At 42.0% G+C, this 13,231-nt stretch overlaps 1 protein-coding gene across 2 annotated transcripts in view; it reads right to left on the bottom strand.

The window, feature by feature from the left end:
* The window catches only part of LOC129181582 (filamin-C-like), a 35,037-nt gene extending 25,560 nt beyond the window's left edge, over positions 1–9,477 (bottom strand). The window contains exons 1-3 of one of the 2 annotated variants that reach the window (XM_054776955.1): positions 8,814–9,477; positions 4,458–4,706; positions 831–928 (exon numbers count right to left, since the gene is read on the bottom strand). In XM_054776955.1, coding sequence (XP_054632930.1) covers positions 831–928; positions 4,458–4,706; positions 8,814–9,183 — 717 coding nt within the window. In that variant the 5' untranslated portion in view covers positions 9,184–9,477. The remainder of the gene's footprint in view (positions 1–830; positions 929–4,457; positions 4,707–8,813) is intronic. The other variant, XM_054776954.1, reaches the window with a different exon arrangement.
* Positions 9,478–13,231: the final 3,754 nt, after the last annotated feature.

Here is a 13,231-nt window from a genome sequence, read left to right as displayed (position 1 = left end):
AAAGGGTTCACATTTCTGAAAGCAGCGAAATAAAACTCCTACACGCTCACTACTACACGTCACCATAAAGCATTCTCTGCTTGTAAAAATCTTCCATTTTAAAAGTGTCTCCTGGTTTAAACAGCTTAGGTATGACTGGTGCTCTTTTAATTATATCAACAGGCTGTAAAGTACAGTGCTTTGCAAAAGTATTGGTCCACCAGTAGCTGTGTTGCATTAACAAATTTTATTTACATTAGTTAGAACAAGCAGACATCTTCTTCTCCCCAAATATTCCTACTTTTTGAGACCTGCAAAACCAGGATTTCACTGCCTCAGTCGCTATGTATTCTTGCCTGCACTGAGGGTTGTGCTTCTGTTCAAGTACTGCCTTCCTGTAGAATTTTAATACTATGTATCGTCATTTATCAGCTTTTCAGGCACTGTTGCCGCAATTATTGGGCAGTCTACATGTCGACTACGCAGAGCACTTTGTAGGATCATGATGTCACTCATAATAACACAGATTCTTTGCTGCACTCTAATTTTTGTTTAACTCCTGCCAGACTTTCAATACGCTCTGCTGTCATTTTCAGTCACTGTTCGCTCAATCATTGGGCATTATCACAGATTCCTTGCTGCCTTATTTACAATATGGCATTGTGGTTATATAGTAATTTAGAGACTAGGAATAAATTAAATGTGCTAAAATCCCAACTCTAACACTGGCTGAAAGTGTGTGTGTTGCCAAACAAAGGAAAAAATCTCGCATTTCCCACCTAGACAAGCCCCACCCACCTTTTACCCAGCTGTGCTTCAGTTAAATTAAAGTTGTCTATCATGTGTCTTACCTGAGGCACTCCCAGCCAGTCGTCAGCCTGTTGCATGGCTTCCCTGGCATTCTGCACGGGCTGGTTTGGGTCCCACTCGGCCCAATCAGGACACAAACCTAACGGAATGCAAAGAAGCCATTAGTCGAAGGCCACTGCACACACACACGTCTGCAGGCTGGCTTCCACCTCCACTGCCATAATGAGGCCCCACTTGGGCTGTCGCCGCTATCTCTACAACACCTCCAGCTACAAGGTCCCATGACCTTACCCGCACACTGCTTTGCTGCTGCACAGTTCAATATGTGCGACAATGAAGGTGTCTCTTGGCTTGACAAAAGTAAACAACCTCGACAGGCGTCCTGAAGCTAACCCACCCCTGCGCTTCTAATAACTAAATTGGATTAGTGGAGAGGGCCTCTCACTGAAAGGCCAGTGCAACCTCAGAATACTATTATCCAATTATTATAGACACAAGAACAGAGTATTAACACTGCTGACTTGCATGTGCTGAGAGGTGGTAAGGTGTAGAAAGCATTGTAAAAGCAATGGGAGTAACGGTATACCAAAACAATCCTACACCAGCCTGTTATTTACAATATTGATTTTATTTCAGTGAAGACAATTTAAAATGTTTTGCACATCTGACTGTAAAACAGAGCTGCTGTGTGTTGTGTCCCTGCTTCACAGCAGAACCTCAGCACGAGAAAGGCTGATGAGACAACACAACCTTGTATGGGCAGCGTTGCAGTGCTGAAAGATGCGTCTCCTCGCCTCTCATGTAAACAGAGTTAAACAAGGTGTTCTGCTTGCCTGCGGCTACCCGTCCGCCTTCCACTCGCCAAAGGGATTCACGAAAGTTCTGTGGGGCGGGGGCAGTCACTGGCGGTGACTCAGCCTTGTATCTCTGTGGCTTTACACTCCTCACTCTGTGACATATCCCTGCCTGGCCAAGCATCCCTTCCACAGAGAAGGAGGAGGAGGAATGGTGGCCAAATTTGGGGGTGTACTTGCAGCAGCTAAAGGCAGTAAAGTCAGACTTTGGCCTCACTCATGCTGGATGACAGCGTCAGTCATTGTGGGACAGCTGGCAGAGACGTGGTCCAGCCATGAGCAACCCTCTCCACAGCCCACTGACACTACCTGGTCTCCAGGGATGGATCACACACAACACAAGCTGATGTCTCAGTGTGTGTGTGTGTGTAGTCACAAGAGAGATGCCAAGGAAGCAAATTCTCTTTGAAGGTGATAATGTTCTAATCTACTGATGGATGCATGCTTGGCCCTGCCTCCATAGCAACCAAGGAAAACTAATACTGTGCAGAAAGGCTGTTGTCACACTTCACACTGTCACAGTGGTTCGGTACCCTGGTCTGGGCCAAACAATTTTTAAAACTTGGTGCGCACTTTGATGCCGCTGGGATAGCGGTCACAGGTATGTTTGCCATGGGACTCAAGGCTGTGCAGCAAAGAACATATGCATAAAGTAAGGACTTGATTGGGCAGCTTTCATAACATATTACATGACGTAATTCAAATATTCCAAACTACAATGTAATCTACTTGGTTGAATTCTATTTTTTTATCTGCTATATTTACCAGTTTAGATTTCATAAAAGCTTGTAAAATATACTTTTAAAGAGCAGTGTTGTCTCACACACACACAGAGGGAGAGAGCAGAGCAGATAAATATTACTTCCAGCACTTTTTCTCTTACATTCTCTTTGTCATTGGTCATGCTTTTTGTTGTTTTTTTGACAATGGTCCGTGTAGCGTTCCCATTTGAGCTCACGTGAAGCGAACCAAATGCACTTGAAAGTGGATCTGTCAAGCGGTCTTGATCCGGATGGGGTTCGAATGTTTGCGTTCAAACTTGACCAAATGATGTGTACTAGCAGAGCAAACGTGCAAAACAACGTGAACAACAGCCACAACACGAGCTGCATCTAGTGTGTGTCGTTTAATCAACATAAACACGTAGTGTGTCAATCCTTATGATGGTGATGCTGTCACATGGGTCTCCTATCTCGCCAGGTGATTTTGAGCAGCTCACCAAAGGGTCAAGGAATATTTCTTTCAGCTCTTCGGAGTTTTTTATTTTATCTGTTGAATTCAGAATTTATGCCTTTATATAATGACAAAGGAGCACAAAATACCATAAAGACGATGGTCACGCTTTTTGAGTGGGGTTCTGCTTGGTAAATAAAGTAGAGTACAATTTAAATGTTGCCAGTCAATAAAACACAACTGGTTGACAGCTATAATAGTGGTGGAAGTTGGAGACCCCTGCAACCTGGACACTGAATTTACTCTATTTTAAGTTGAGCAGGACAGATTTCTACGTAATAAATAATTATATACCATAATAATGCATAGCTCCTTTAATATGTCATCTTTCACTGTGTGAAGTTGCAGAATTGGCAGTCACTTTCTGTGGACGCACACCATTTTGTGCCATTCCATTTGTATTTACTCTGCCGACCAAACGTCTCAGTGAGTATTGACTGGCAGAACAAAGGCTCTGTGTCGCAATGTGTAGTTTTTTCCCAGAAGGGAATACTGGGTAGGGTGGATATGTTTGAGGTGGGAAGTTCGTTTTGTTGCCTTTCATGTTGCTACCACTTTCGAATACATTTGACATACTGGCTCGTCCGTGTTGATGGACTCACTTTGTTGGCTGTGGCATTTGACTTTGCATCTTTTTCCTTCCTCACTTCTACGTTACCTTACATTGCTCCCCACGAAACTCCACTCTTTGGCTGTGTGTGTATGCTAGCAGCCCCGCCTCCCCCCACAGAGACAAAGCAACTGCATGACTGACAAGAGGTCTAACTCTGTTTGCCGTCGTTATATGAAGCATGTAGGTGGTGAACCAATGCACAGAGTGAACCCTCTTCCTGCCTGTTTGGAGGTAAGAGATGAGGCAAACAGACACGCATGCACATGGCAATATATAGAGGCTGGCAAAATGATCTTGCGAACTCTTGCGAGATCTCGTGACACCCGTATCTATGAGCTCATGACACTTTTACTGTATCCCTGTAATAGTGGTCAAGGAAATCAGACCTAGGATCCCTTGGTTACAGACCACCACATCATTGATAGCGGCCTCTGTTTATGATTGTGGCTGTAGAGAGCTGTTTCTACTATTTTGTCCCTGTCGTGTAGTTAAATATAGTGAACAAAATATTAGAAATGGATGAATGAGGGTGAAATGTTTCTGGTACATTACTATACATTTTGTAGGATGTCTACCTGGGAAATATCGGAATTAAATGTTCAACTCAATTTGCAAAAAATGTGTTTTCACCAAGATTATGCTGCAAAATGTTTTTCTCCACAAAATGTAAGTTACCTGTTGTAAGTGTCACAAATATAAAATGTTTAACTTCCTTGCAATAGTGCCCATAAATTCCAATGGAAGGTTTCCAAGTTTGAAAATACCTGTAATTTGGCATCCTTAGATGCAGTACAGCTCTCCACCCACTGCAAGCGTCAATGAGAAACATAGTTAAATGCATACCTTTTGATAGTGGGAATGAAATTTCAGCCGTATTATCTTTTCTATTGTATTCTTTTGTATTTTTGTATTGTATTTCATTTGACTGTGCAGGTGTACCTAATGAAGTAAACGTCTCTCTCTCTCACCTGGAGCACAGTTGTCCACCAAAGCTCCGAGGGCTTTGCCATCCCTCCAGTCTCGGTTGAAGTTATTGATGGGCAGCTGCGGCACTTTGTTCTGTATCCAGCCCAGCAGGCGCTGCTTGGGCGTCATCTTCTTTGTCTCCTCGTCGTCCTCGTCGTCCCACATGGGCATGGATATGGAGTAGTGCAGGATGAGAGTCCAGATAAGACCCAGGATCAGCTTTAAATTGCCATCAACAATGGCCTTGCTGTCTGTGGAGTGGGAGCACAAGTGTAAATTATTACACACAGAACTTGAAAGTTCGTTTTTTTTGCTTTTCAGCTTAAAATCAAGCCATTGAGATTTAACAGCTACACTGGGCATGTTTTATCAGTTTAGCACAGCAGAGTTGACCAGGCTATTCTGAGTAGGTATATAAACAACCATGATTGACTGCTGAGGGGACAGCAATCTAATGCGTCTACACTGCCCACCCCCCCTTGGCCTGCGAGCCCCTTTCTTCCAGACAGCTGTCTGGCAGAGGACCCCTAACAATCTGTCATGCGGTCACAATGCTACACTGAAGACAGTGACAGCTGAGGATATGTGGAAGTGGATCCCTCTCTGCATAAATACCACTTGGATTTCAATTACCTCCCAAAGTGGGAGAGCCGGCGTGCGATAAATCAAAGGGGTGGAGATTGCTCGCATCGACGGTAAAGCGGTGCACTTTATTTCCTCCCAAAGTTGCCTGGAGGGAAAGTTTGCGGAAAGAGACGCTTTAATTTAGGGGTGCCATCATTTAACCTCAAAGAAGTGCTTGCCTTTTTTTAATGTGGTCAGCAGAGAATTGCCTGTTGATTACCTCAGCCAAGGACGCTATATATTTTTATGTCCGTTTGTTCGTTAATTAACCTTATTAGGCAAAGCTACTTAATTGATTGATTTCCATGAAACTTTAAAGAGGGTGGAGCATGGACCAAGGAACAACTTATTCAATTATGCTATGAATCTTTAGCTGGATTGCTTTTGTTAACAGTGCAAGGACTTTTTTCAACAGTTTTCCTTCATTTCTTAGTGAATAAGACATTGCTCTGCCTTTTGTTTCTTTGGTAGCAAGATTACAGAAAAATACACAACAGACTGGCACATGAGCCTAATAGGAAGCCATTGCATTTTGGTGAGGATATGAATAAAGGTTTGAATACAATATTTGATTTTTACTTCCGGCTGTTAAAGTTCTCGTTCAATGGGGCAGTAACTAATCAGATCCAACAGTATGTCATTTGAGATGGTGCGAATAAATGTGTGGCTATATTAACTAATTTTTTGAGGTTTGCTCTAAGTGTCATTTAAGTTTAGCATGAATTTCTGTGGCTAAGCAGCTGCTTTTCTGTGATCTTTTCATGTGTTGGAGGCTAGAGGCTGTTTGAGTGGCACAGTCAGGTGGGGCAAAAGTGGCACAGTGTGACTCAGCGGCCAACTGTGAGCGCACACAGGCACATATGTGTGACTCGTGGCTTGTGGCTTTTACTGCCTCTGATAGTATGTGCACGGATGAACAGGGCGTTAGGTCAAACAATTCCATGAGCTTTGTTGTCCAGAAGGCCCACCAGACCATTCTGTGTGTCTGGGCAACACACATGAACATGATCCAGTACATTATCCTCAAAGCCTTGTGAGCTGCTGTTGTGACCTTTGCCCTGATCTACTGGGACACACCCATGTAGAGTTGATGTGGCCTTCACAGTCAACCAAGCGAAGCCTCACTCATACTGTTAATTTCACTGAAGTATGGGATCATTAATCACCAAACTATACTTTTACATCATGTTAAACCTTATCTTGTATCTATGCCATAATACTTATGTAATTTGCCAGTGAGTTCATGCCTGTTTGTTAGCTACAGTCATGTCAAAATATTATACACGACTGTTCTGAAAATGCTATGACATGCTAGCATGCTAATACATGCTAGCATACATGTAATACAGATACCCTCAGCGTTTTATCAGCATTATGCCAATGACAAATGATTTATGGACAATTACCTGCTAAGTGCTGCCTGTGCCCATGCAAAAACGTTTTGCTTGATGGTGGCCATGCTTTTCAACCAATGTGTGCTTGTTGCAGTCCCCGAAAGATATGCCATATTTCATGTTGATTGCGCTAAATACCCTCATGTAAGGTACAGTAAGTAAGGTGGTTTTGTAGAGCTCATTGAGCTGTGTGCCAATCCTACTTGGGGGGCAAACAGCACCACCATCGGGTGTATTTGTCAGAAGATTTGATTTTATTTAAATGTGTCAGTTATAAAAACCAACGTCATAAATGTTAATATAAAATCAGTTTTGCTGTGAATGTTCTATAATAATCAAATTAAGACTGTCTGAGACTAACTGCACCCACCTTCAAAAAATGCTCAATGGTTCATTCCACCTGGTAAGGCTGCTTTAAGGGTTGCCATTGCAATCTATTGCTAAGCGGCTCATTCATACACATTGTTCAGCATCATGTCCCCCGCAAAGAAAAATCAGAAGAGAAAGGCCAGACAGGAGTGGGAACAGAAGCTAAAAGTAGGCAGCCAAATGTCAAAGAATGTTAAAGCACATTATGAATGATGAAGTAGCATGGTTTTAATCACAATTCCCAAGTTTCATGACAATTGGGCAGGAATGTGTGTTTGTGGCAAGGAGCAGCTCACACAGCCTCTGCTGCTGTTTGCTGTTACTTCTCATCACATTCTCTTTTCCTCTGTTGTTTATGATGCAATATAGATGCAGAGTTCTAACACTGAAACCTTAAAAGTTCAAATCTTTTGAGACAATTTAGTTTAGGCACATGCAGAATGTTGATATATGCAAAGGTGTACAAGTTGGTGCTGATTTGGTGCATAATAGTGTTTTTGGCAACTACAGGGCTGCTGGATGGCCATTTATGATATGGTGATATGGTAAAGTTGCTCTAAAAAGTGCAAGTGGACGCTCCAAAAGGGCCACACAAGTGAAACCGTGCATTTCTGCATTGACAAATATAGTCACCATTTTTTAATAACGCACTTCCAAATCCAATCCTGAAGCCCCCAGCCAATACATTTGACCCCTGACCTTACAGAATGCACACATCCGGGCTGTGTTTGACCCACTTGCACAAAGTTGTGTCAGGCTCATTAGCACGACCTCGGTGAATTTGCAGCCTGTGATGAAACAAATCGTCGAGGAGGCTTGCGGTAGTGCTGCTCGGCTCTGCTGACCTCAGTGACACCCTGGCGGTAACTTTCCAATAAGATGCTGACCCCTCCCCCTGACCTCCCTTCCTCAGTCATGTCTCACCGTAACATGGCATGTGTTTGTTTAGGTGACTGGAAGAAATACCACTTCTGTGGTCATTATTATGGAATACCTGATATATACCAGATAACCTGAGCATTATAGCCTTTGGAAAGGCGGAATTGGTTCCAATTGTTCAGATATACCTAATATTCTGACTCATGGCTGTATATTTACGAAAATAGAGAAATCTGTGCCCTTAAGGTACGGTAAAATCTACTCTTATTTGGATACGTACTGGATTCCAGTGTGACTGTTTGTACCTACTGCAGGGCCCAAATGGTACAGGCATGTTTTCTGGTTGCATAAATTCAATAAAACACAGTTACAGGGGAAAAAAACGCTATAATTGTACATTAGCTCTACCTATGTGTTCTAAAAAGTACTGTAATCTATTAGTACTCAGCCTTAAGAGGTACTTTAATGTAGCTTGTACCTTGGATTTCGACTGTACCAACAGAGCAGCATGGGGGTTCAGTGCCTCATTTGATCCAGCAGTCTTTTCTTTCTTCTAGTATCTATTTTACATTTAATACAAAGCAGTCCTAGTTTGGCATTTAAAGAACTTCCAGCATCTAACAATTGTTTCTCATTAGGGCACGGGGGCGGTCGTAATTTGGACCTGTGAACTTTGTACGCTGCATCATCGTGAAATAAATAAACATGCCTTTAAATTAATATACAGGTTAATAGATAGATGAAAAGGCCATGAAATCTTTCCATCAGTCCTGAAATGAATGTATTGGCCATGAAATAAATAATGAATTGTTTCAGTAGAATTATTTAAGAATATAGTTGACAATTTAAGTAATTAGTGAAAAGAATTACATGACATTTTACATTGGTAACATTTTTTTCCACCATATTTAAGAATATGTAAAATATTGATTTGGAAAAAGTCTGGACACACCTGGCATAGATCTTTGTTGGTCAAATTTTTCCGGTTGAAAAAAAGCAAACCAAAAAACAGTAATGGCTGAAGCCCCCAAGATAATGGACCACTTTAGGTTAAATCCCCCCAACCTCACGCACCCTGTGGAACTAACTCACCAATGGAGACCAGCTTGATGTGCTCCCTGTCCAGGAACTCCAGGGCGACGGAGACGTTCTCCAGCTTCATCTGCCGGAAGTTGGGCCTGTTGTGATGCTTCCTGTACATCTTCTTCTGGCTCAGCACCTCCAGCAGCGATATGAGCTTGAGGCCGTCGCTGAAATCCCTCTGCAGGTCGCCGATGGTCTTGTTGACGCACTTGAGGTGCTCGTTGCACCACCTGGTGAACGTGTTCTGCTGGATCTTCTTCCACGGCGCGTCCTCGGCCAGGTCCTTCTCCGTGGCCGGCATCTCTTCGTCCTCCTCCTCGCCAAAGTCGGCAGCGGCCTGGTAGTACTGCGGCTCCTCGCTGTAGTTGTTGCTCATCATGGTGGAACTTCTTTTTATTTTACACCTCGCTCACACTTATGTGTTGAATGGCGCGGAAAAACAGTTTAACGCGCACTGGGAAAAGTTTTGAACTCGCGAAGAGAACAGTGCTGTCACGACGCTGATTGATGCAAAAATTCCGAATTCGGACGTCCTCCTTGATTCAATTGGCACCTTCTTGACAAGTCGCTGTGCAAGACCGGTGGCCCCTGCTCGCAGCGTGTTTAACTTGAATGTCCAGAGAGATAAGTGGTGCTTTTATATAGACCCCCCGCCACCACCCGGTGTGGGACACGTCATTCAGACCCTGCGATCATGGTGTATGTGCTCATCCAGAAAGCGACCGGGGGTCCGGCTCGGTTTACTGTGCTTGGGGGGCCCTGATTGGTCCGAGGACAGCAGTCAAAGCATGCAGCTTATTTTTAGGCACTCTTGTTTGGGAGTCTGTGGGCGTGTGTGTGTGTGTGTGTGTGTGTGTGCGTGTGATTGTTGACAGTGTGTCCCTCCTAGCCCCCAAGAGGCTGAACAACCCAGCTCAGAAAAGAAAGTGAGATACTGTATACCTATACACCCACAGGTCACTTTATTAGGCACACATAGACAATCTCATGCAATGCAGCACAGCAGTGTCCTTTACTTAAAGTATGTCTTATATATTCTTTTTTTTTGCATGTTTGTCACACGTAAATAAGTTTTTAAATGAAACGTTTTATTATTAAGGAGGAAAAAAAATCCAAACCTACATGGCCCTGTGTGAAAAAGTGATTGCCCCCCTGTTATAACATAACTTAACTGAAATTAATTGAGATCTATCAGTCTGGAAAAGGTTATAAAGCCATTTCTAAAGCTTTGGGACTCCAGCGAATTCGCAAATGGCGAAAACATGAAACAGTGGTGAACCTTCCCCGGAGTGGCCGGCCAAACAAAATGACCCCAAGAGCGCAGCGACGACTCATCCAAGAGGTCAAAAAAGACTCCACAACATCGTCCAAAGAACTGCAGGCCTCACTTGCCTCAGTTAAGGTCAGTGTTCATGACTCCACCATAACGAAGACACGGCAAAAACAGCGACATTAAGGCTCCTCTCAAGTTTGCCAGAAAACATCTTGATGATCTCCAAGACCTTTGGGAAAATACTCTGTGGTCTGACGAGACAAAAGTAGAACTTTTTGGACGGTGTGTGTCCCAAAAAAGAACATCATACCAACAGTAAAATATGGTGGCGGTAGTGTGATGGTCTGGGGCTGTTTTGATGTTTCAGGACCTGGAAGACTCGCTGTGATAAATGGAGCCATGAATCTGCTGTCTACCAAAAAATCCTAAAGGAGAATGTCCAGCCATCTGTTTGTGATCTCAAGATGAAACCAACTTGGGTTCTGCAGCAGGACAATGATCCAAAACACACCAGCAAGTCCACCTCTGAATGGCTGAAGAAAAGCAAAATGAAGACTTTGGAGTGGCCTAGTCAAAGTCCTGACCTCAATCCTATTGAGATGCTGTGGCATGACCTTAAAAAGGCGCTTCATGCTGGAAAACCCTCCAATGTGGCTGAATTACAACAATTCTGCAAAGATGAGTGGGTAAAATTTCTTCCACATCACTGTAAGAGACCCATTGCAAGTTATCACAAACGCTTGATTGCAGTTGTTGCTACTAAGGGTAGCCCAACCAGTTATTAGGTTTAGGGGGCCATGTAGGTTTGGATTTTTTTTTCCCTTAATAATACAAAGTTGTATTTAAAAAACGCATTTTGTTTTCAGTTGTGTTGTCACTGATTAATATTTAATTTTGAAATGCAAAAAATATCAAATCAGGAACACTTGTATGTATGTTACGTTTTTTTTTCAACCAAAAAATAGAACATCATCACCAGCTAGCATATGTAACCAATGGTGATTTTAAAGAACAGATTGTACAAAAAAAGTCTAGATTTTTCACAATTACAAGTTAAACTTGATCAAAATTAGAGTAAATTGTCATTTGGCTCGAATAATACAATTGGTCACTAGAGTTGTCTGGTGTTCACGTCCATGTCCGAAGCATGTGCACACACACAAAAGCAGTCTCTGAGCGGTAATCAAAAATGTTCAGTCACGCTGTCGTCACGATTACGGTCATACGTTCAATGATAGCTAACATTGGTATCTAAAATTTGTCAAATCGCCACCATTAGCTGACTGATAACGTAACTAGTGCATGTGTGTGTGTGTGTGTGTTACGTCTGGCGTAGCTTACGTACAGACAGGAAGAGGGCGGGATATCATGTTGGTGTATGTGTTGCAGGTTGCATGAGTGCTCATGCTGGTGCAGTGACTCAACAGACAGCACATAAATGCCTGCTTACATATCCATGAAGGTAAGAATAACTGTGACATGCTTACATAGGCATTTTTTAGATACATACAGTATTTTCAGCATACGGGCACATCCAGGTCACCATGTGTATGTGACAACATCTAAATATGCAAATATCGTGGTTCTCTTCCTGTTCTTTATTCCGTCAACAAACTAGGGAGAATGCTTAAATGTGTCTGTACTGGAGTCCTCCATGTCAACGAGTGTAGAATTTTAATAACTATTTGTCACTTTTCTCTGTAAAAGGGGGGGAAATAAATATATTAAATTGCACATTGTGTTTTGAGCAGGTACTTTAACAACTATTAAAAAATCTTTTCTGCAAAAGGAGTACAAATCAAAAGATTAAATTGTATTTGTCATATTTGACCAGGTGAGTTCTATATTTTAAGAGAGGTGATTCATTAAAATCTATTCATATTCAGAGGTGTTCCAGCCTCTTGCTTAGTCTATATTCTCAATTTATTTATACATTATGCAATGTTTGTGTCAGTTTTTTTTTGTATTTATTTATGTATTCATTTTTTGGAAGCTTAAAATGGAAAAATGGTTATTAATACATTCATTAACTTTAATAAGCAAGGTCAGGTAAGTGAAAACAAAGAGATTCAATTGTATATTTAGTCTCAGAGGTGATTCCTTTAAATATATTCACATTAAATAGAACCTGACAGTGGAGATGACCAAATAAACGCTAAAAGAACGCAATCAAATGTCACTCAAACTGAACATTGAATGTATTATAAAGCAGGGGTGTCCAAAGTACGACCCGAAGGCCATTTGCAGCCCGTGTCACGTTTGTTATTGGCCGCCAGCATGTTGTAGAAGTCAAATTAAACACAACAAAAAACAGCAAAAACTGAAAAAATACAGCAAAAATGCACAATGTAAAGAAAAACGCTGAAATGTGTCTACTAATAAATAATAATAATACATAATAATAAAAAAAATACAAATATTAAAGTGGCCCTCGACATCCTTTGATTTTTCTGTATACGACCCCCTGTCACAAAGCCTTAACAGCTGTGAGGCGGCCCTGATGCTTGCCAAATAGTGAGCCCAACTTTTGCCCTACTTGTTTTGCATGCTAATAATGGGAGGACAGATCATTATTTGATCAAGATAAGTCTTCACACACACTGATGCTTCTTTTTGACACTTCAACTATAACTAGAATGTTTTAAACTACCTTTGACCTTGCCAATTAGTGGTCCAACAGTTACAGGTAATTATTCACTAATATGTATTAATGAAATTGTCATCTTCATAAAAGCTTGATTCCTACTGTGTTGTTTGACCTGTGTGGTATTATCTTGGTAGTGTATACAGTACATTATTCTTTTTTATTCATTGTTTAGTTCAGTAAATTAAATATTCCAGGCATGTTTTGGGGAGTAATATGCTGCACGGATACAGCCCAGTGTGACATTTCCACTATTACGTGTCGTAACTCTTAAAGCGAATGAGACAGACATCATTTGCGCTACCAGGCACTGATTCAGCTGTGGTTCATGTAGCAAAACTTCACAATGATTATACCTCCTGCTACTTTTGGACAATTTGCGTCTCTCTTAGTCAAGCCGGAGACATGACAGTGAATGCACCACTTCCCGGCATGCGTAAAAAGGGCCCCCGTGTTTTTGAGCTTATGTCACACCCCCACAGTGAAGGTTATTAATATCTATACAAGCCA

This window comes from Dunckerocampus dactyliophorus, chromosome 5, assembly GCF_027744805.1.
Source record: "Dunckerocampus dactyliophorus isolate RoL2022-P2 chromosome 5, RoL_Ddac_1.1, whole genome shotgun sequence".
NCBI lineage: Eukaryota > Metazoa > Chordata > Actinopteri > Syngnathiformes > Syngnathidae > Dunckerocampus > Dunckerocampus dactyliophorus.
Note: the sequence above shows the minus strand (reverse complement) of the source record. Positions and strands in the feature narration are given on the sequence as shown.